At 41.6% G+C, this 21986-nt stretch overlaps 1 protein-coding gene across 2 annotated transcripts in view; it reads left to right on the top strand.

The window, feature by feature from the left end:
* The window catches only part of rnls (renalase, FAD-dependent amine oxidase), a 165699-nt gene that overhangs the window by 3860 nt on the left and 139853 nt on the right, over positions 1 to 21986 (top strand). The window contains exons 2-4 of one of the 2 annotated variants that reach the window (XM_073027362.1): positions 8791 to 8896; positions 10409 to 10554; positions 16623 to 16775. In XM_073027362.1, coding sequence (XP_072883463.1) covers positions 8791 to 8896; positions 10409 to 10554; positions 16623 to 16775 — 405 coding nt within the window. The remainder of the gene's footprint in view (positions 1 to 8790; positions 8897 to 10408; positions 10555 to 16622; positions 16776 to 21986) is intronic. The other variant, XM_073027363.1, reaches the window with a different exon arrangement.

Genomic DNA, 21986 nt, shown 5'->3' with positions numbered 1-21986 from the left:
AAAACTAATTTTATAATACACCCACTGATTCCAGGAAGATCTATGGCTTAATGTAACCCAGCAGTGTTTATTGTCAAGGAATTTTTGCAGAAACATTTGTAATTCTAATACTGTATCTTCTAAATGACACATCCCTCATGCTTCTGAATACACAGAGAAGTATTCAGTTCCCATTTTACTGCTCCCATTAGCCAGGAATTCCTGGTCTCTACGAATTATGTAGATGGCTATGGGGAATGTAGACAATAATTGTTAAATATCAGCTATAGCACTCAGGGAATATTAATGGAGAATTGATGGCAAATAAGTCAGTTGCATCAATAGTGAGGTGGTCACACCTAGAGAACAGTGACCACTAGGAGAGTTAAAGGGTAGAAACTGGGACTGCAATGCTTCCCATGGCTTTTCCCCTAAGTGGCAAGTATACAGCTGGAGGGAGAAGCTCTCAGGGCACAGCAGCAGTAGCAAGGTTGGTGGCACTGAGACTCTGCAGGAAAAGAGAAGTCAGGGAGGGCAGCAGTGATAGAAGACTGGGTAGTCGGGGGGGACAGACAGGAGCATCAGAGATGCCAGGATGAGTTATTGCCTTTTGGGTGCCAAGATCATGGATGTCAAGAAGTGGATGCAGAATATTCTCAAGGGAGTTGGGGGTGAACAGCAAGAGGCAATGGTGCATGTAGGTGCCAACAACATACAAAGAGAGTGGGATGGGGTCCTGCACTGAAAATAGGGAGCAAAGAGAGAACTTCAAAAGCAGGACCTCAAGGGTTCAAAGTAAATTTATTGCCATAATACATATGGATGGATGGATGGATGGATAGATACTTTATTCATCCCCATGGGGAAATTCAACTTTTTTCCAATGTCCCATACACTTGTTGTAGCAAAACTGATTACATACAATACTTAACTCAGTAAAAAAAAAATATGATATGCATCTAAATCACTATCTCAAAAAGCATTAATAATAGCTTTTAAAAAGTTCTTAAGTCCTGGCAGTAGAATTGTAAAGCCTAATGGCATTGGGGAGTATTGACCTCTTCATCCTGTCTGAGGAGCATTGCATCGATAGTAACCTGTCGCTGAAACTGCTTCTCTGTCTCTGGATGGTGCTATGTAGAGGATGTTCAGAGTTATCCATAATTGACCGTAGCCTACTCAGCGCCCTTCGCTCAGCTACCGATGTTAAACTCTCCAGTACTTTGCCCACGACAGAGCCCGCCTTCCTTACCAGCTTATTAAGACGTGAGGCGTCCCTCTTCTTAATGCTTCCTCCCCAACACGCCACCACAAAGGAGAGGGCGCTCTCCACAACTGACCTATAGAACATCTTCAGCATCTCACTACAGACATTGAATGACGCCAACCTTCTTAGGAAGTACAGTCTACTCTGTGCCTTCCTGCACAAGGCATCTGTGTTGGCAGTCCAGTCTAGCTTCTCGTCTAACTGTACTCCCAGATACTTGTAGGTCTTAACCTGCTCCACGCATTCTCCATTAATGATCACTGGCTCCATATGAGGCCTAGATCTCCTAAAGTCCACCACCATCTCCTTGGTCTTGGTGATATTGAGACGCAGGTAGTTTGAGTTGCACCATATCACAAAGTCCTGTATCAGTTTCCTATACTCCTCCTCCTGTCCATTCCTGACACACCCCACTATGTCACCATACACATTTTCTTTCAGGCAATCACAATAAATACAAGAAACACAATAGAATCAATGAAATACCGCACTCAACAGGGCGGACAACAACCAGCGTGCACAAACAAAACCAACAAACTATGCAAATACAAAAAGAAAAATAATAATATTGATGTTAAATAAATCAGCAATAAATATCAAGAACATGAGATGAAGAATCCTTGAAAGTGAGTCCATAGGTTGTGGGAACAGTTCAGTGATGGAGCGAGTGAAGTTGAGTGAAGTTGAGTAAAAATAAGAGAAAATCTGCAGATGCTGGAAATCAAAATAATACACACAAAATGTAGGAGGAACTCAGCAGGCCAGGCAGCATCTATGGAAAAGAGTAAACAGTCAATGTTTTGGGCCGAGACACCTCATCAGGACCCTTCAGCTAGTCCTGATGAGGGGTCTCGGCCAGAAACATCGACTGTTTACTCTTTTCCGTAGATGCTGCCTGGCCAGAAGAGAACATGGCCTGGATGGTGGGGCCCCCTGATGACGGATGCTAGTTTCCTGCGACAGTGCTCCATATAGATGTGTTCAGTGCTGCGGAAGGCTTTACCTGTGATGGACTGGGCCATATCCACTACTTTTTATAGGCTTTTCTGTACAAGGGCATTGGTATTTCCGTACCAGGCTGTGACGCAAACAGTGATACTCTCCACCGCACATCTACAGAGGTTTGTCAAAGTTTTAGATAATGTGCCAAATCTTCACAAGCTAGTAACAAAATAGAGGCACTACTGTATTTCCTTTGTAATGGCTCTTGCATGCTGGACCCAGGACAGATCCTCTAAAATGATAACATAGATGAATTTAAAATTGCTGACCCTCTCCACTGCTGATTCCCGAAGAGGACTGGCTTATGGACCTCCAGTTTCCTGCTCCTGAAGTCAATAAATCAGCTCGTGATCTTGCCAACATTGAGTGAGAGGTGATTGTTACAGCACCACTCAGCCAGATTTTCAATCTGCCTCCTACATGCTGATTCGTCTCCACCTTTGATTCGGCCAATGACAGTGGTGTTGGCAACAGTCTTAAACATGGCATTGGATCTGTGCTTAGCCTCACAGTCATAGGTATAAAGCAAGTAGAGCAGAGGGCTAAGCACACAACCTTGTTGTGACCTGTGCTGAGGGAGCTTGTGAAGGAGACGTGGTTGCCAGTCTGAACTGACTGGGTGTGAGGAAATCAAGGATCCAATTGCACAAGGAGGTATTGAGGTCAAGGTCTTGAAGCTTATTGATTAGTTTTGAGGAGATGATAGCATTGAATGCCGAGCTGTAGTCAATGAAGAGCATGCTGATGTATGCATCTTCCCTGTCCAGGTGTTCCAGGCTGAGTGAAGAGCCAATGAGCTGGTATCTTCTGGGGACCTGTTGCAATTGTAGGCAAATTGGAGTGGATCCAAGTTGCTTCTCAGGCAGGAGTTGATATGTTTCATCACAAACCTCTCAAAACTTTATCATTGTGGATGTAATTGCTGCTGGATGATAGTTATTGAGGCGGGTTTCCACGTTCTTCTTAGGGATAGGTATAATTGAAGTCTGCTCAAAGCAGGTTGATACATCAGACTGCTGAAGCAAGAGGTTAAAGATATCAGTGAAGCTCTCCTGCCAGTTGATCAGCACAGGTATTTTGTACTCGGCCAGGTACCTCGTCTGGGGCAGGATGCTTTCCGTAATATCCTCCTCTTGAAGGATGCTCTCCCGTCTGCTTCAGAGACTGAAATCACAGGGTCACTGAGGGCTGTGGGAGTTTGTGAAGGTGGTCCATGTTTTGATAGTCAAAGTGAGCATAAGAGAGCATTGCTGTCATCTGGGAGCAAAGCTTTGTTGTCACCTATGTCACTTGGTTTTACTTTGTCGGAGGTGATAGTATTCAAGCCCTGCTGTGGCTGCCAAACATTCTTCAGAGTTTGGTCTGGAATTGCCACTTCACATGTGAGATGGCCTTCCCAAGATTGCACCTGGATCTATTGTATTTAACTTGGTCCCCAGACCTGAATGCCATTGATCTGGCCCCAGCAGACCGCAGATCTCATGGTTCATCTGGAGCTTCTGCTTAGGAAAGACTCTTGAGGGGACACACTAGTCTACAACCGTTTTTATAAAGTCCGTGACAATGGTGGTGTGTTCATTCAGATCCTGTGATGAGTCCTTCAAAATGACCCACTACCAACGAGAGCAATGCCACAGCTGCCCCTCAGCCTCCTGCGACCACCTCTTTGTTATCCTTATCTGTGGAGCCTTGCTCTTTAACCATTCAGTACATGGAGGACAGCGAAGTGATCGGATATCACAAAGTACGGAATGGGCACGAAACGGGAGGCATTCTGTAGTGTAACAGTGATCAAGAGTGTTGGGACCCCCCGGTACCACAGGTGATATGTTGATGATAATCAGGCAGAGATTTCTTCAAACAAGTCTGATTGAAGTCACCGAAAATGATTTGAATGGCGTCGGGTAGGCTGGTTCTCGTTTGCTAATCGCAGCACTTAATGCTTACTCAACACCTACCACTGGTGGTATGTAAACTGTGGTTAAGATCACAGAGGAGAACTCTCTAGATAAGTAGAATGGTTGGTACTTAATCATCAGGTGTTCCAGGTCAGGGGGAAGAAGAGTGCAACGAGACCACTGTGTCTGAACACCACCAAGAATTTATCATGAAACACAATCCAACACCTTTTGCCTTCATCGAATCAGGAGTCTGGTCCATTCGGTGTATTGAGAGCCCTCAGGTATCGATGTGTCCGGAATGAGCCATGTCTCCCTGAAAAGCAGAATACAGGAATTCTTCAATTTCCCTCAATACAACAATATCGCCCATGGGTCCTCAAACTTCTTCTCCAGCGACTATACATTTGCTAACAAGATGTTGGGTAGAGGAAGTTACATTCCCTGGTGTATCAGCCTGGCTTGGAGTCATCGCTTTCTCCTCTTACGGCCATGGTAATGTACCTTCATCCACTTAAAGGTGCCATACCTGCCTACTTGAGAGTTAAGTCCGCCAAGCCCTTCAGAAGGTCGTGAAATTGAGATGGCTCAAAAGTACATTACTTAAAGGGAAATTACAGGTTGCAGATTGCCGTGAGGGTAGTTCAGATGAAGTATATTTAGAAGTTTTGTAAGCAGCCTGCAACATGTTGCTGTGGTTCACCAGTGCCATCTTGGAAGGAGGTAATAATGATGTAGTAATTTCTGCATTAGTTGTAGTACCAGGCGCTAGTGAGGGTAGAATTAGAAAGATAGCTAAAATGAGTGTTTGGCTGAGGAGCTGGTGCAGGAGGCAGGACTTAATTTTCTTGGACCATTGGGATCTCTTCTGGGGTAAGGATAGCCTGTACACGTGAAATTGGTTGCATCTGAACTGGAGGAGGACAAATATCCTGGCTGGCAGATTTGCTAGTTCTGTTGGGAGGGTTTAAACTAGATTGCCAGGGGTTGACATCCTGATGCTGGTAAGAATTCAGGGGAAAATACTGTAGCCAATGAGAGTGAATTTAGTTGTCAGAATAGACAGGACACGGTAAAAGGAGAGGAAAAAATATTGGTTTAAGTTGCATTTAATTCAATGTAAGAGCTAGACAGGCAAGGTGTGTGATGGTTTGGCTCTGGAGACTGGGATATCATTGCCATAGTAGAAACATGGTTGAGGGAAGGACAGGACAAACAGCTCAGTTTTCCAGGATACTGGTGCTACAGGCATGACAGAGGTATGGGTAACACAAGGAGTTGCCTTCTCAGTGAAAGAGAACACGACAACAGTGTTATGATATTCTTGAAGGATCACCCAGTAAGGCCATATGGATAGAGTTTAGAAAGGAGACGGTTACTGTGATAAGATTGCGTTATCGACTCCCCAATAGACAGTGGGAGTAGAGGGAGCAGATATATAAAGAGATTACAGCTAGTTGTAAACATATCAGTATTACGGGGAAATTTTAACTTGCATAATATTGACTAAACTATAATAATGACAATAGCTTAGACTGAGTGGACTTTGTGAAACGTGTTCAGGAAAGCTTCCTTGGTCAATATACTCCTACTAGAGAGGGGCAACACTGCACGTCCTTCTGAAGCGTGAGGTAGGGCAAGGGTGGAAGTGTCTGCCAGTCAGCACTTTGGGCCCAGTAACCATAATTCTATTAGAATTAAAATAGTTATGGAGCAGGCTACAGCTGGTTCACAGGTTAAGATCCTGAACGGGGACAGAGTAAATTTTGGAGCCATTAGGTGGAATTTTGCAGATTGTTTGCAGGGAAAGGGGTATCTGCCAAGGGGTGTGAGATCCAGATTTTAGGTAGTGCATGTTCCTCATGGTGAAAGGCAAGTCTGGAAGGTGAAGGGAATCCTGGATGACTAAAGATATGGAGGCTCTGGTTAAGAAAAAGTAAGGGGATAAGCAATTGGAATCTAGTGAACTGCTTGATGATGCGTTTAAGAGAGTACTTAGGAGAGAAGTTAGGACAGCAAGAGGAGGATATGAGAAGGATCTGGCAAACAAGATCACAAAGGATTCTACAGGTAAAAGCAAAATGGTGGCTATGGAGAAAATAAATCCCCTTAAAGATCTGTGTGTGTGTGTGTGTGTGTGTGTGTGTGTGTGTGTGTGTGTGTGTGTGTGTGTGTGTGTGTGTGTGTGTGTGTGTGTGTGTGTGTGTGTGTGTGTGTGTGTGTGTGTAGCCAAATGAAATGGGTGACAATGCAATGAATATTTCCCTTCAGTTAAGGAAGTCTGGGAAATGAGTGGGTTTGGCTTGGACCACATTTGAATTAGCAGGGAAGAAGTTCTGGAGGCCCTGAAGTGTATTAAGGTAGATGAATCCCCTGGGCCTGTCCTGGTGCATTCTCAGACCTGTGGGAAGCGAGACAGGAAACTGCGGAGGCCTTTGCAGAGACTCTGACCACAAGCAAGATTCCAAAGGTCTGGATTGTGGCTAATATTGTATAAAAGGGGAGTAAAATTAGGAAATGACAGGCCAGTGAGTCTGACATGCTGTAGCTGGTGGGTAAATTGCTGGAAGGAATTCTGAGAGACAGGATCTACCAGCATTTGGAGAGACAGCATTTGGTCTGATTCAGGACAGTCTGCATGACTTTGCAGATTGGACGTTGTGTCTAACAAATCTTCTGGAGTTCTTTGAGGAGGTAACCAAGAGGGTTAGATGAGAATAGGTCCATTGATGTTGTATATACAGACTTCGGAAAGACCTTTGACAGGGTCCCTGATCACAGGCTAGTCTGGAAGATTAAATTACATGGCATCCAGTGAGAGATAGTGGATTGGATTTATAATTGGCTTACTGGTCCTTTTCTCTGGTTATTTTGGTTCTCAGATCTTAACCTTTTCCACTCATTCCTTTGTGTCTCACAGCAGTGATACAGAAGCATCTGGGACCAGGTTTATCTCAACTTAGATTTAATTGACAATGAGGGTCCGAGGATTTTACCTTCTTCTGATACTCTCACTGCAGTAGGGTGCAGGATCAGCTGAAGAAATGGTGTGGAGCAGGAATACCAAAATGGGAAAATAGCTCTTGTGGGATCATGTAAGGGCACGCCAAATCTGGTTGACGTACCATCCATGTAAAGAATATGGTGTGAAATTTTGTGGTATCCAAAGCTGCCTCCAGTCCGTACTCTCCTAAGCATGTCATGAAATCTAATATTTAAACATCATTCAGATTCATAGAGTCATCGAGCACCTACAGCACAGAACAGGCCCTTCAGCCCATCTAGTATGTGCCGAACTGTTATCCTGACTAGCCCATTGATTGGCACCTGGGTCAAAGCCTTCCATATATATTTCCCCTCCCATCTCCCATCCATGTATGTATCCGAACTTCAGATAAACTTTGAAATCGAACCTGGATCCACTACTTCGCCAGCTAGTTTATTTCATATTTACACCACTCTCTGAACGAAGAAGTTCCCCCTCAGGTCCCCCTTAAGTATTTCACCTTTCACCCTTAGCCCATGACCTCTAGTTCTAGTTCACCAAACCTCAGTGAAAAAAGTCTGCTTGCATTTACCCTATTTATATCTTTAATAATTTTATATACATCTATCAAATTTCCTTTCGTTCTCCCACACTCCGGGGAATAAAGTCCTAAACTATTCAACCGTTCCCTATAGCTCAGGCCTTCAAGTCCACATCCTTGTAAATTTTCTCTGCACTCTTTAAAACTCATTGATTTATTTTTCCTGTAGGTAGGTGACCAGAACCTGCACGCAATACTCCAAATTAGTCCTCTCCAACTTTTAACGTCTCAATTCCTGGCCATGGCACCAAAATGTATTCTTTTTCTCCTTGTGAATCTATTCAAATTAGTTAAAGTATTTGCTGCCATTGTGCAGGCTGTCATTTGAGGTTAATATGAAAGAGCAGAACAGGAATGTTAAAGTTATCAATCCATCCAGGATTGATGTAATGATATCAACAATGTACTCAATATACATTGTGGCCACTTTATTAGGTAGATCTGCGCAAATATCTAATCAGCCAATCACGTGGCAGCAACTCAATGCATAAAAGCATGCAGATGTGTGAACAGATACAGTTATTGCTCAGACCAAACATCAGAACGGGGAAGAAATGTGATCTAAATGACTTTGACCACGGAATGTTTGTTGGTGCCAGATGAGGTGGTTTAAGTATCTCAGTAACTGCTGGTCACCCGGGATTTTCTCACACATCAGTCTCTGAAGTTTATAGAGAATGGTGTGAAAAATAAGAAAAAAGATTCAGCGAGCAGTAGTTCTGTGACTGAAAAGGCCTTGTTAATGAGAGAGATCAGAGGAGAATGGCAGGACTAGTTCACGCTGACAGAAAGGCAGCAGTGACTTAAATAACAAAGAGTTACAACCGTGGTGTGCAGAAGATGAATGCGCAGCACATCGAACCTTGAAGTGGATGGGTTCATCCGAAGACCATGAACAGGCACTCAGTGGCCACTTTATTAGGTACAGGACTTACCTAATAAATCGGCCACTGAGTGTATTCTCTCTAGCTTCTGGTGAGAGTGTAATGAGAGTGTAACTTTGCGCCATGTGATGAGGAATGGCAATGTTAAAACTAAACTTTTTTTTTGTTTTAAGGGGGAAGAATGTGCACCACCAGGAGTCCCCACAATCCAAACTGTACAGCTGACCTAGGAGCACAGTACATTACAGTGACCCCGTACTACGCAGAAAAGCATCAGAGGTACTTGCTTTATATGATTAATCAGTACCAATGCAGCAACCTTGATAAAGCAACAGAACTGTTATAAGGCATCATTATCTTAACGTTAAAACAATGAGTGAACAACACAAGCGACACAGCCAACAACAAAACAACAGCAAAACGCGCTCCTTTCTCATCCTCCCTCTCACTCACCAACCCACCCACCCACTCACACACCCCGACAGGTCTCCAACTCCATGACAGGCCGCTTCCAAGCCTCTGACCTCCAGATTGACATCAAGGTTGCAGGTGTAGTGGACAGTGAGGAAGGCTATCTGAACCTGCTGGAAAAATGGCGGATAGAATTTAATGCAGTGTGGTGTTGCACTTTTGAGGACAAACCGGGGTAGGACTCACACAGTGAATGGTAGTGCACTGAGAGTGCAGTAGAATAAAGTGATCTGGTAGCATCACAGCTAGATAGGGTCATAAAGAGAGCTTTTTGCACATTGTCCTTTCTGAATTGATGTATTGAATACAAGTGTTGGGATGTTATTGGTGAGGCCAAATTTAGAGTATTGTGTGCATTTTTGGTCAACTACTTACAGAGAAGATATCAGTAAGAGTGAAAGAGGAAAGAGAAAACTTACAAGGATGTTGCTGGGACTTGAGGACCTGAGTTCTAGGAAAGGTTAGGACTTCATTTTCTGGAGTGTAGGAGAATAAGGGGAGATTTGATAGATGTATACAAAATTATGAGGGATATAGAGAGGCTTTTTCCACTGGGGTTGGGTGAAAGTAGAACTAGAGGTCATAGGGTTAAGGGTGAAAGGTGAAATATTTGAGTAGAACCTGAGGGGGAGTTTCTTCACTCACAGGGTGGAATGAGTTGCCAATGGAAGTGAAGGATGCAGGTTCAATTACAACATTTAAGAGAAGTTTGGATAAGCACATGGATGGGAAGGGTAGGGAGGGCTCTGGTCCAAAGTGTGAGCGATGGGACTAGGCAGAATAACAGTTCTCAATGGGCCAAAGGACCTGTTTCTCTGCTGTAGTGTTCTTTAGCTCTATGTTGTAGCGCAAGTTGTTTGAAAACAAATATCAGGATTTGTTTGATGAAGGGTTTCGGCCCGAAACGTCGTCACTACCTCCTCCCATAGATGCTGTCTGGCCTGCTGAGTTCTCCCGGCATTTTGTGTTTTTATCAGGATTTGAACTTATTAAATTCCAGTACAAGTAATCAATGTGGATCAGCAAGATTAGCATAGGGAGGTAGGCAAGGGGAACAGAATGTGGACGACATGGTGGAGTTTGTCTTGAAGTTTATGAAGACTTAGAAAAATTAAGATTAGATATAACATGGCTAAAGATTCAAGAAGCAACGTGGCTGGAGTATGAATTTGTGCAAGTCACCCTGCATTAGTGGAGTGATGAGATTTGCAAATTACCTTCGGATAAGCTCCAGTTCTATTTCAATTCAGTATTGGTGAATATCTCATTTCGATAAAGTGGAAAAATTGCAAAAAGACATCTGAATGATTTTTCTTTCAGTTTTTATGAAGAGTTGCTGTCACATGGCATTTTAAAACCCCTGCTCAGTCGTGTGGAAGGAATGACAATAAAAGAAGAAGGAATCCGTAACTATGTGGCCCCACAAGGGATCTCTTCTATTGTCAAATATTATCTTAGTGACTCAGGTAATGGAGCGTGGATCAATTTTATGATAGCTGTTTTGCCAAATGCTTAACAATAGCTGTTTGCCAAAGCAGAAGTTCTACAATGAATATATCCAAGTGGTGATGTCACACTTAATAAGTTAGTTGCAATTTATGAGCACGGATAAGGAATATTTTGTTATTTTTACAAGTGTTGATTTTACCTTTGAATTTGCTGAAAGTCTCAGAGCATAAAAGGAGGTTCAGGGAAAATCCAGCAACAACACATCTGGAGTTTATGAGTCAGTTAGCTAGCAGATAACAAATTATCTTGTGACAGTGTTAGTATTTTGAGTGTAAAAGTCTAGAGGATAACCTGTGGGTAGGTTACTGTACTAATCCTTGACCCTGTTAGATTACTGAGCAGAAAGAAACATAGACCTCATAAAGATAGGTGTGTTGCTATTAGAAAGGTAGTTAATTAGGGGATGTGCACTCCAAGAACGGTGTTGCCAACACAAAAGGTGATGTTAAAAGAGATCCAGGGGAAATGTAGACTCAATAGCAAACATCTCTGATAACTAGAGGAAACCACCAATAAAACAAATGGGTTGCTGAGTTATAAAGCACGTTTAACAAGAGTGGTGGGTTAAATACTGATCAGAGATCTGCATGAAGAACAGAGCCCCGTTGTGATCATTTTACTGCTCGAAAGGGATTTAAAAATTGAAAAATTCTTGATTAGTCAGGGCATCAAAGGTTACAGGGAGAAGACAGAAGAATGGGGTGGAGAGGGATAATAAATCAGCCTTGGTGGAATGGCAAAGCAGACTTGATGGTCCCAATGGCCCAATTCTGCTCCTATGTCTTATGGTCTAAGGTTGATCCATGGGAATCAGCCGATGTTTGCATCCGTTTGATGCAGATCACTTACCATTTGTCATTCTGTGAAAAACAATTCAATAGTAGATTGACTTTCATTGAAAGATACAGATGTTGACTGAAGAAATTTGGGAGTTTGAGGCATGTTAACATTGGAACCTCACTATCATGGCAGGAGCATAAGGGAGAGGGAGAAATCTGCCTTCCAAGCCCAAGAGGAATGCAATATAAAGCTATTATTTGGCAACGCTAGCCTACCCTTTATACACACAAAATGCTGGAAGAACTCAGCAGGTCAGGCAGCATCTATGGAAAAGAGTCAACAGTCAAGCTGGTTTGTTCAGGGGATAGGGACATTCACTGGAGAGAAAGGGAAGTGTTCTGCTTAGGGAACTGACCCTACAGGTTATGGAGATTTGACCACAGACCGTGGAATTTTGAATTAGTAATGTCTGTCCCCTGACTTCATCTGAGTGACAGAAGTGGCTTCATGTTGAGTGGCGAGCACTTTGCATTAGGCAGCAGCTTAGCTCCTGCTTTTGTCGAAATAGGATGTGTGGAGCTCTGTGGCAGGACGTGGTCCAACACCCGATGAGGCCAGTAGTGTTGAAGGTTTATTTCCCACCATTGACCTGCTGAGTTCCTTCAGCATTCTGTGCGTGGGTTGCTCAAGATTTCTAGCATCTGCAGAATCTTGTGTGTTTCTGAGATCGTGAGTCTGCTTGGGATAGGGTCTCTTTAGAAGCAGGAGGGGGGATAGGTTGTGAGGTCTTTTAGGATGATGTGGAAAGGAGGTAGAATGGGAAAAGAACCTGTATTCCTCTTGGCCCACAAGTGGTGCTTCAGGGGCCTAGGGAATTTAACTGGCCTAGGGTAAACTTGTAAATTTGGAGCTCAGTATAATGTTTAAGTAACCAGCTCTCTTCTCAGGATTGTCTGCAAACACTCTGTCCACTCCATTAACTCTAGTACTAAGCGGGTTAGATGGTTTTAAAAGTATTAAATCTCATCCCAGCCTTATACTGCCCATGTTGCAGGTTGAAATGATCACCAAACCATAAGAAGGAAAAAAAAACAGTGAAAGTTTTGTTTTACAACTCTTGCAAATTGGTTGTTTCTCAGTCCTTGAATAAGTATAGTTATTCATAAATTCTAATGTATTTCTTTATTTTTCCTATAAATGTCTGCAAGAAAATTAATCTCAAGGTAGTATATATTAATGTATATGTACTTAGATTTACTTTGACTTTGACTTGACTTTGAAAAGGAGGCCTATGTTGGTCATATAGAGGAAAAGGGCAATAGACAGACTGCAAAGCAGGTAGACCTAGAAAATAACTTCAGCAAAGCATTCAAAAACCAGTTCAAATATTTAGTGATCTTATAACTGGAAGAAATGCACCTTTTAGTCCATATCACTGAACAGTCATATTTCCAGTTACTTTGAACTCCTTCTCAGCAGATGACCTTTACCAGCTAGTGCATTGTGAATTATGTCAATCCCTGAACAGGAATTCTTTCAGTTCAGTCTGTGTGATTTATTCTGCACACAAAAGGCAAGTTAATTCTTCCTTGAGCTTCTTTATATGTTATACTTACAGCAAAACCGTTGCACTGTTGTCAATGCAAGTTGCAATGTGCATGTTTCCAATGTGCAATTAATCCTGCTGTATATTTCCATAGAAGCCTTAATTCTTCTTGACAATACTTAAGCAGCTATTCTTGAAAAAGCAGCAGTCCAAGTAACTAGTATTATGCAAATCTCTGATTTTCCAAAGATTAATGGAATACTGGAACTGATACAGCAAAGCATTACACAGGGAATCCCAACATTACTGCTTTGGGAAATTGGCATTGCAAGATCATGGTGCTTATGGCTTTTTAAAGAAGTAATATTGGCATGCCATGTAATACTATTTTAGTTTGAGAAAAACATGGGAATGGAATTTCTAAGCTAAAGTACTCCTATCTGTAATGAAATCACTTTGTAGTGAAAAATAATATCTCATGATGCAACAGTGCACATTACACAGACCATTGTCCATTTATGGTGCATTTATGGAAGTTTATTCTGGATTCTCACTGCAGATGATGTACCTTGTGTGGATGCAGTGAGGTTGAATGACACACAGTTATCACTTTGACACCATTTTCATGAAATGATAAGGATTTTGAACAATGAAGGTCTTTTGGGGGAGGGATGATGGTCAGTATTTGCTGTTAGATAATGATTGTGCTCCCTTCTGTCCAAGAGTCTTACCCACTAACCCTTCCTGCCAATGTCAGCAGTCATGCTCCTACCACTTTCCCTGTCTTTAACTGCCCCACAACCATCTCCCCCTGAATACTCCCACCGCACTAAATACCTCAATCACCTCTCTTGCTGATATTAACCCTGACCTGGCTTCATCTATCACTGTGGTGAATTACATATACCTGTCTGGACACGCCCCTCTGCTGACTGCTCCTGTGGATCCTCCCACAGACCCCTGTATAAAGGCGATTAGAGGCACTGCTCCTCCCTCAGTCTCCAGGATGTTGTGTGGTGGTCTCTTGCTGCTAATCGTGGTCTCTAGCAGCTAATAAAAGCCTATCATTCGCCTCCCATCTCCTAGAGTTATTGATGGTGCATCAATCACCTTCCAGCTTGTACTCCTTCCTCTCTCCCCACCTTCTTATTCTGGCTTCTGTCCCCCTCCTTTGCAGTCCAGATAAAGGGTTTCAGCCCAAAATGTCAACTATTTATTCCTTTCCAGAAATGCTGCCTGACCTGCCGAGATCTTCAAGCATTTTGTGCGTATTACTCTGAATTTCCAGCATCTGCAGAATCTCTTGTGTTTACGATATTAACTCCTCCCTCCTTCCTGCCTGCTGATACCAGTCACCCCTTCCCCCAACAATCATTTCCCGAACTAAAACTACCCTGCCTGCACAGTTTTTTTACATAGTTCAGTCTAGTTTTTGTACTGTGTCATGTAACACCATGATCCTGAAAAACGTCTCATTTTAACTATGCACTGTACATAGCAGTTATGGTCAAAATGACAATAAAAGTGACTTGACTTGACTTGAAGAGATTCTGGAGATACTGGAAATCCAGAGCAACACACACAAAATGCTGGAGGATCTTAGCAGCTCAGTCAGCATCTACGGAACTGAATAAACGGTTGACGTTTCAGGCAGATACTCTTTATCAAGACTGGAAAAGAAGGGGTTAAAAGCCAGAACCCCCTTCTTTTCCAGTCCTGATGAAGGATCTCAACTGAAAACACCAACTGTTTATTCATTTCCATAGATGCTACTGGCTTGCTGGGTTCCTCCAACATTTTGTGCTGTGATGGTCATGGGTATTCTGACTAAAGAGAGTTTATATTGTAACTGCCAAATCTTCAAAAGCTAGTTCACTTCCATGGCAAGTTATTGGCCAAGACCCATTGTTTGAGTGATGGGACCCCCTCCCTACCAAGAAGATACTTCCAGCTAACAAAGTTGTTTAAACACAGTTCATTTATTTTCAGTGATACATGATTAAATTCAAACATTCTTAAAATACACTTAAACACAGAGGATTTTCTATCTTATAGAAGATTTCCAAATTACAAGCCATTTCTAAAACACAAAGAATTTCCAAATCATTGATACTATTCCTATAAGCTAAAAAGACATACCCATGAGGTGCAGACAAACCAGTCATCTGTCGCAAAAATCAAAGGCAGAGGAATGAATTCTAATTTACTGTAATTCTATCATTCTTCTTGATGTTCCTGGACGATCCCTAAAAAGTGTAAACTGCTCTCTTAATTTATACTGTCTTTTTATCACCTGGGTAACTTCACACACATGTGATATTTTTCAGATACCTTTTAGCATAAGTGGTCTAAAAGCACCTGGAGACAGAGTTCCCAGGTACCCACAATTAATGCTGTGAAGCTGACTCCATAAGTACATAAATTTTCCAGCTATTAACAGATCTCTATTGATTTACTAAGTGATTATATCCATCTGGTCTGCAAGCTTCCTTGAACTAAATAACCTAGCAGCATTGTGTGGTTTGAAACAAGCCAAGTTAAATAACCTATTGGCTTACAATGGTCATCCTGAAAGGTTAGGACAGGTGATGTGGGGCAACATCCTGCATTCTATAAAGAATGGATCCGTTTGCATAGCTGTGTTTTTAAACTTCAAACTGATCACTCCCTGCCATTTACATTTTAAGAACTCCTGGCTCCTATTTCTGACCAGAAGCTAAACAAAGAATATTGGTTGGAAGTTTAACTTATTCAAAAGCAACACTTGGATCTTCAGAACTATCAGCTACTAATTTAGAAAGCTGAGCTCGGCAACAAACAAGAACTGATTAGGCTCTGAACAGTGAATATCCATCACAGTGTGTGTTGCTCTAACTTTAATTTGCCTGCTCTTGAAGAATATAAACATGCACTGCACCAGAAGCTACCAGAATTCATTCTTCACTGTCTAGTTATGATTCATTACATTCAAGAAAGAACGAGATCAGGAAATTGAAAACGATAAGGAATGGATGAGCACAAGTCTGTGATTTGCATTTTGCTTCAAATTTAATACAGGCCGTCCCCAGGTTATGAACGCCCAACTAACTGACATCAGTGGATACAAATGAGCTCACATAATAGTAATAAATCTGAAAGTTTAACATACATACAAATAAATTCAAAAGTCTAATGAATGTATGTTCATTCCTATGATTGGCAAAACCAGTTTCTTTTCTTACAGAACATGGAACATAGAACAATACAGCACAGCACAGGCCCTTTGGCCCACAATGTTGTGCTGATGTTTTAACCTACTCTGTGATCAATTTAACCCTTTCCTCCTACATAGTGCTCAATTTTTCTATTATCTATGTACCTCTCTAAGAGTCTCTTAAATGCCTCAATGACTCTACTACCACCCTGGCAGGGCATTCCTCTCTTTCTCCACTTTTGGTAATTGTTCTTTCATACCAGTCTTACGACGTAGTTTTGACACCTTTCATTGTAGTACAGTGGAGGTGTGGTTACCACATTGAATCACTCTTGTATATTTTCTGATTTATAAATAAAATTGACTTATAGACGTATGTGAAAATGGAACACATTCGTCACTTGGGGATGGTCTGAAAGTTTTGAAATCAGTGATTGAAATGTCTCTTATTTTTCTTTACCTCATATTTCCGTCTTTGTTCATTTCTACTTACTCTCAAAATTTAGATGTGTTGTACAATCATCATGTTACCCACATTAACCTCAAAGGAGGAAAACTGGAAGTCTGCCACAAATTCGGACCTTCAGAAGTATTTGATGCAGTTGTCTTGACAATACCTGCTCCACAAATTCTTCAGCTACAAGGAGATATGAAGTCCTGTGAGTACACTTTTTAATAAAGAGAGCAAAGAATCGTTATCATCATTTCATGCATCACGTCTGCCAACACCTGAGACTTGATTTTGTATCACAAAGTATGTGGATTCTTGGTGCTTTGGTATTCATAATTCTCACCAGTTCTGTCAATGTTATTCTCAATTTGTATCAAAGTGTGAACAATCAGCCAAACAGCAACATAGCTGTTTGAAATTCATATGCCAGATTGATTGTTCCAGATGCTTGGAAGGTAATGAGTGGTAATATGTGGTCAGAGTGACAGAGGTGGAGACAAAACTATATTTGATCAAACCAAAATGTTTGGACTTGTAGAAATATATATTGGATAATCCTAGCCGCTCTATGAGCCAGGTGCCACATGATCTAATTTCTAAATCTTTCTGTCTTCGTGAAGTCTTTTTCTGAGCTCCTCACTGTTTATTACAGTTTCAAATTTTGAATCATCTGCAGACTTTGCATACGCTTACACACACAAATTCATCAAAATATCAAGAAGAATCCAAATCCAATTTCCTCTGGAGTGAAAGGGAATCATTTACTACTATTTTTGACTCTCTATCCTGTAGCCAATTTCATTTACATATTGTCACTTTCCCTTAAATCCTATGGACTTTATTTTCCCAACATCCATTGTGTGGCACTTTGCCAAGATGCTACACACTGTCTACTACACAACCCTCAACATCCCCCTCCATCAAAGAACTAACTCTATTTCCTATTTACAATCTATAACAATTAAATGAACAGAATATTTAAAAAGTTACACCATTTCATAAATGCACCTGTAAGTTTACTTCTGAGTGACACGTATTGATGTCCAAGAGATTAACTTTCAATTGCTAGAGACTCCATGACGATCCCAAGAGTTGACATCTCCAGGAATATGGAAATAGAGTAGTTCTTTGAGAGACCATTGAATTGAATTAAATTGAATTGAATTGACTTTATTTCTTACATCCCTCACATACATGAAGAGTGCAAATCTTTACGTTACATCTCCATCTAAATGTGCAAGTGTAATCATAGTAATTTCTAATAATTTATAATAAATAGAGCAGTCAATATAACATAGAAATACTCTTACATCAGTGTAAGTTAATCAGTCTGATGGCCTAGTGGAAGAAGCTGTCCTGGAGCCTCTTGGTCCTGGCTTTTATGCTGCGATACCATTTCCCGGATGGTAGCAGCTGGAATAGATTGTGGTTGGGGTGATTCAGGTCTCCAATGATTCTTCGGGCCCTTTTCTCACACCTGACTTTGTAAATATCCTGAATCATGGGAAGTTCACAACTGCAGCTGTGCTGGGCTGTCTGCACCATTCTGCAGAATCCTTGTGATTAAGAGAAGTATTGTTCCCATGCAACCAGTCAGCATGCTCTCAATTGTGCCCCTATAAAAAGTTCTTAGGATTTGGGAGCCCCTACCAAATTTACTCAACTGTCTTGAGATGAAAGAGGTGCTGTTGTGCCTTTTTCACCACACAGCCAGTGTGTACAGACCACATGAAGTCCCCAGTGATGTGGATGCTGAGGAACTTAAAGCTGTTAACTCTCTCAACCCCAGATCCATTGATGTCAATAGGGGTTAGCCCGTTTCCATTCCCCCTGTAATCCACAACCAGCTCCTTAGTTTTGTAAAATTGAGGGTGAAGTTGTTTTCTTGACACCACTGTGTCAGAAAGATGACTCCTTCCCTGTAGGCCACCTTGTTATTGTGGAGATTAGGCCAATCAATGTAGTGTCGTCGGCAAATTTAATTAACAGATTAGAGCTGTGGGTGGTGACATAGTCATGGGTATACAGGGAGTAAAGGAGGGGGCTTAGTCCACAGCCCTGAGAGGCTCCTGTGTTGAGGGTCAGAGGGGCAGAGGTGAGGGAGCCCACTCTTACCATCTGCTGGTGATCTGACAGGAAGTTCAGGATCCAGCTGCACAGGCAGGGTCAAGGCCGAGGTCTCTGAGCTTCCTGTCGAGCCTGGATGGAACTATGGTGTTGAATGCTGAACTGTAGTCCAAGAACAGCATTCTCACATAAGCGTCCCTCTTCTCCAGATGTGTAAGGACGGTATGTAGAGCTGTGGTTATTGCGTCATCTGTCGATCAGTTGTGTCGGTAGGCGAATTGTAGGGGGTCCAATGTGGGTGGTAGCATGCTGCAGATGTAGTCCTTGACCAGCCTCTCAAAGCATTTGCTTATATTGAGGTTTATTATTGGTCATTAGTTATAGACGACAGCGGTTGTATTTGAGAATAGATGCCAGGCTAGGCTAAAATACTTCGGTTTCCAGGTTCATTGCCCTTGAATAGTTAAATGGTGTGCACAACTTGCCAAACTAAAGTAACGGTTCTTGATTTGAGCTTTTTTTTAGGATAACTATAATGTCCTTTGAAGCCCTGGTCATAAAACCAGCTTATTCTGTGGATTTTTCACTCCTTGGGTCCATTAAGTTCTTTATTTCCTTTATTTTACCAATGTTAATTTTGGCAAGTCCTTGTCCCTGAGTCATTAGTTTCCTCAGGATATCTTGGGGTAGTGTCCACCTTCTTTAGCATAAAAACTGGCTGTAAGTAATAGTTCAAATCTTAGTTTTCTTATTTAAAATTAAAAACATAATTGGTGTTTATTTTAAGAGACCCACGTTGTTTTTGAACAGCCTGGTTTCCCTTATTGTAGTTTTTCTATCAGATTCCCAGTTTTCGTAGAATCTGTTATGCCATCAGTCACTGTTTTTCATGTTTCCTGGATCTTCTGTTAGACTGTATTTTATATTTTCCTCATCCCCATTTGGTTGTTTATTTGTGAAGCAGAGCTCTTGCCCTTTAGGAGTATTAAACTGGTTCTGTGTTATATTGCTTCTGATGACTTCTTGCTTGTTCCATTGTGCTTTTACCATTCAAGCTGTCTGGAGATTTGAAAGCCAATTTTATCCAGAATAAGATTTGTGTAGCAGGTTTGAGTTTTATCCCTCGGATTGCTACGCTGAACTTTGTGAGTGTTTATAATTAAACATAAATGCACTGTTAGGCTGATAATTAAATGCAGTTAATTATCTGTTATAAACCGAATATAGCCTGCTTACTTGTTGGTTCTTAGAGTACTTTTGCAGGAAAGGACCTTGTATATATTTGAGCAATTAAATACTTTTAAGACATAAGCTATTCCTGGTGACATGAAATTTAAAGCCATGCTGCCTTTGTTAGTTGCTTGTCTAAGTCTGCCTTTGTGGATACTGCTGCTACCAGAAAAGTTTAAATTCAACACCCCCCCCCCCCCCACTAAAGCCTTTCACTATTTCTTAATTTTACTCAGAGAAACTTTAGCAAACAGATTGCCCCTTTTACCCTATCTGGTTGATGATATGAATTAAACCTTAGCCACTGATTACTCCAATTGCTTAATACTTCACAGTGATATCCTGTGGGCTTTTGACATGGAATACTGAGCTCCCAGTTCTGACTGTTATGCTATCAGTCGTCAATAACATCTAAGTGTCAAAGGCTTCAAGTTAAATTTCAATCTACAATGCATACAATTTATTTTTTATACTTTCTGTTTGTGCAAAGAAAATTTACATATGTATTGGCATTTCATTTATCCTTCTGTTCTTTTCTGCCTATTTTATATTTAGCTCCCCTGATCTGACTATCTTACATCTTATAGCTCTCTAATGATCTCTCATTAGCTGTCATTATCGTTGGTGCCAAGTTCATTGTATCCGGTGAATAGGACAAGGTCTGCAGATCCCCGTTCTCTTTCTCGCTTCAGTTTCCCTGTGCCCAGAAGGGGTTAGCCCAACCCCATTCTGATCCTGTCTCTCACTGTGCGATGTGGAGCAGACCATTCTGGTTCTTCTCTCCTTCTTCATGCAATACTTTATTTTGTATTCTGCTTCTGGTTTTCCCTAGGTCTACCTCAGTTCACAGATGCGACAAAATGATCTGTATGGTTGTCATACAAAAACAAAGTTTTTCACTGTACCTTGGTACACGTGACAATAATAAACTAACTTACAAACTTAACAGCGTTAAATGGTTTTAATGGTTCTGGGTTAGAGAGTTCCAAGCCAAAAACACTGAGAAAGTTTTCCTCTCTGTCAGCTTCTGCACTCTATTGCAAATGCATAACCTACAATGCTATTCATATTAATATTTATTTTGTGATGTTTCAGTCCAATTTATTCAGTCCTGGTTTATTGCAAAACTTGAGCACTGGTTAAAATTCTAAACGCATACTGCCTTTAAGTCTACCGTTATATCCGGCAAGCAACTCAACTTTATTTTCTCTTCCTTACTTGCTTCCCATTCTGACTAAATTTGTAACTCTGATCAGGAAGCACACTGTTTCAGGCCACTATTTTGATCAACCCCCAACTATAAGCAATGATTCAGCTACCCACACACTATATAATTAATCAGATGGGCATTTACAGCTGACAAATTGTTCAGTGCAGATGGTAATGGTGAGAATAAGGCTGAGGTCCAGAGCTTTCACAGGGAACCCTCCTTCTGCAAGAAATCAAATCAGTGTCTTCCATCCTGTGTGTGAGCACCTAGATGCTTAGTCCTGGGACATTTGTCTTCTAACACAGTTTCTGAGCTGAGAAAGAAGCCAGATCGGAATTCCTTAGAGTTCAGAAGAATGAGAAGTGATCTTATCGAAACATGTAAGGGTAAATGACAGGGCTGATATTGAGACGTTTCCTCTAGTGTGAATCTTAAACAAGGGGATGTTTTTATAAGATGAGCATGTAGCCACTTAAAACTGAATTTAATAGGAATTACTTCAAACTTCGAAGTACATTTATTATCAAAGTATGTATAAATTATACAACCTTGAGATTTGTCTGCTTACAGGCAGCCACAAAACAAGAAACCCAAAAGATCCCAATTAACAAAAAGACAGACCAAACCCAATCAAGAGAAAAAAAAAGCACAAATCATGCAAACAATAGAAGTAAGCAACAGCATTCCGAGCCAAAATGAGTCCATAACCAAATCCCGGGAGCAGCTGGAGTAGGCCCAAAGCCTCAGTCTCAAGTTCATCAGAAGGCGGGGGAAGCCGTCGCGATCCTCACAGACATGGAGAGGGAGCAAAACCAGCCTGACCCTCGCTCCGGTCCTGGCACCCTGCCCTTACAGTCTATCTGGGCCAGTGTTTAAATCATGCAAACACCGGGTCATGCCCCAAGGGGCCCA

This window comes from Hemitrygon akajei, chromosome 23 (assembly GCF_048418815.1).
Source record: "Hemitrygon akajei chromosome 23, sHemAka1.3, whole genome shotgun sequence".
Classification (NCBI taxonomy): Eukaryota; Metazoa; Chordata; class Chondrichthyes; order Myliobatiformes; family Dasyatidae; genus Hemitrygon; species Hemitrygon akajei.
This window is presented reverse-complemented; position numbering and strand designations above follow the sequence as displayed.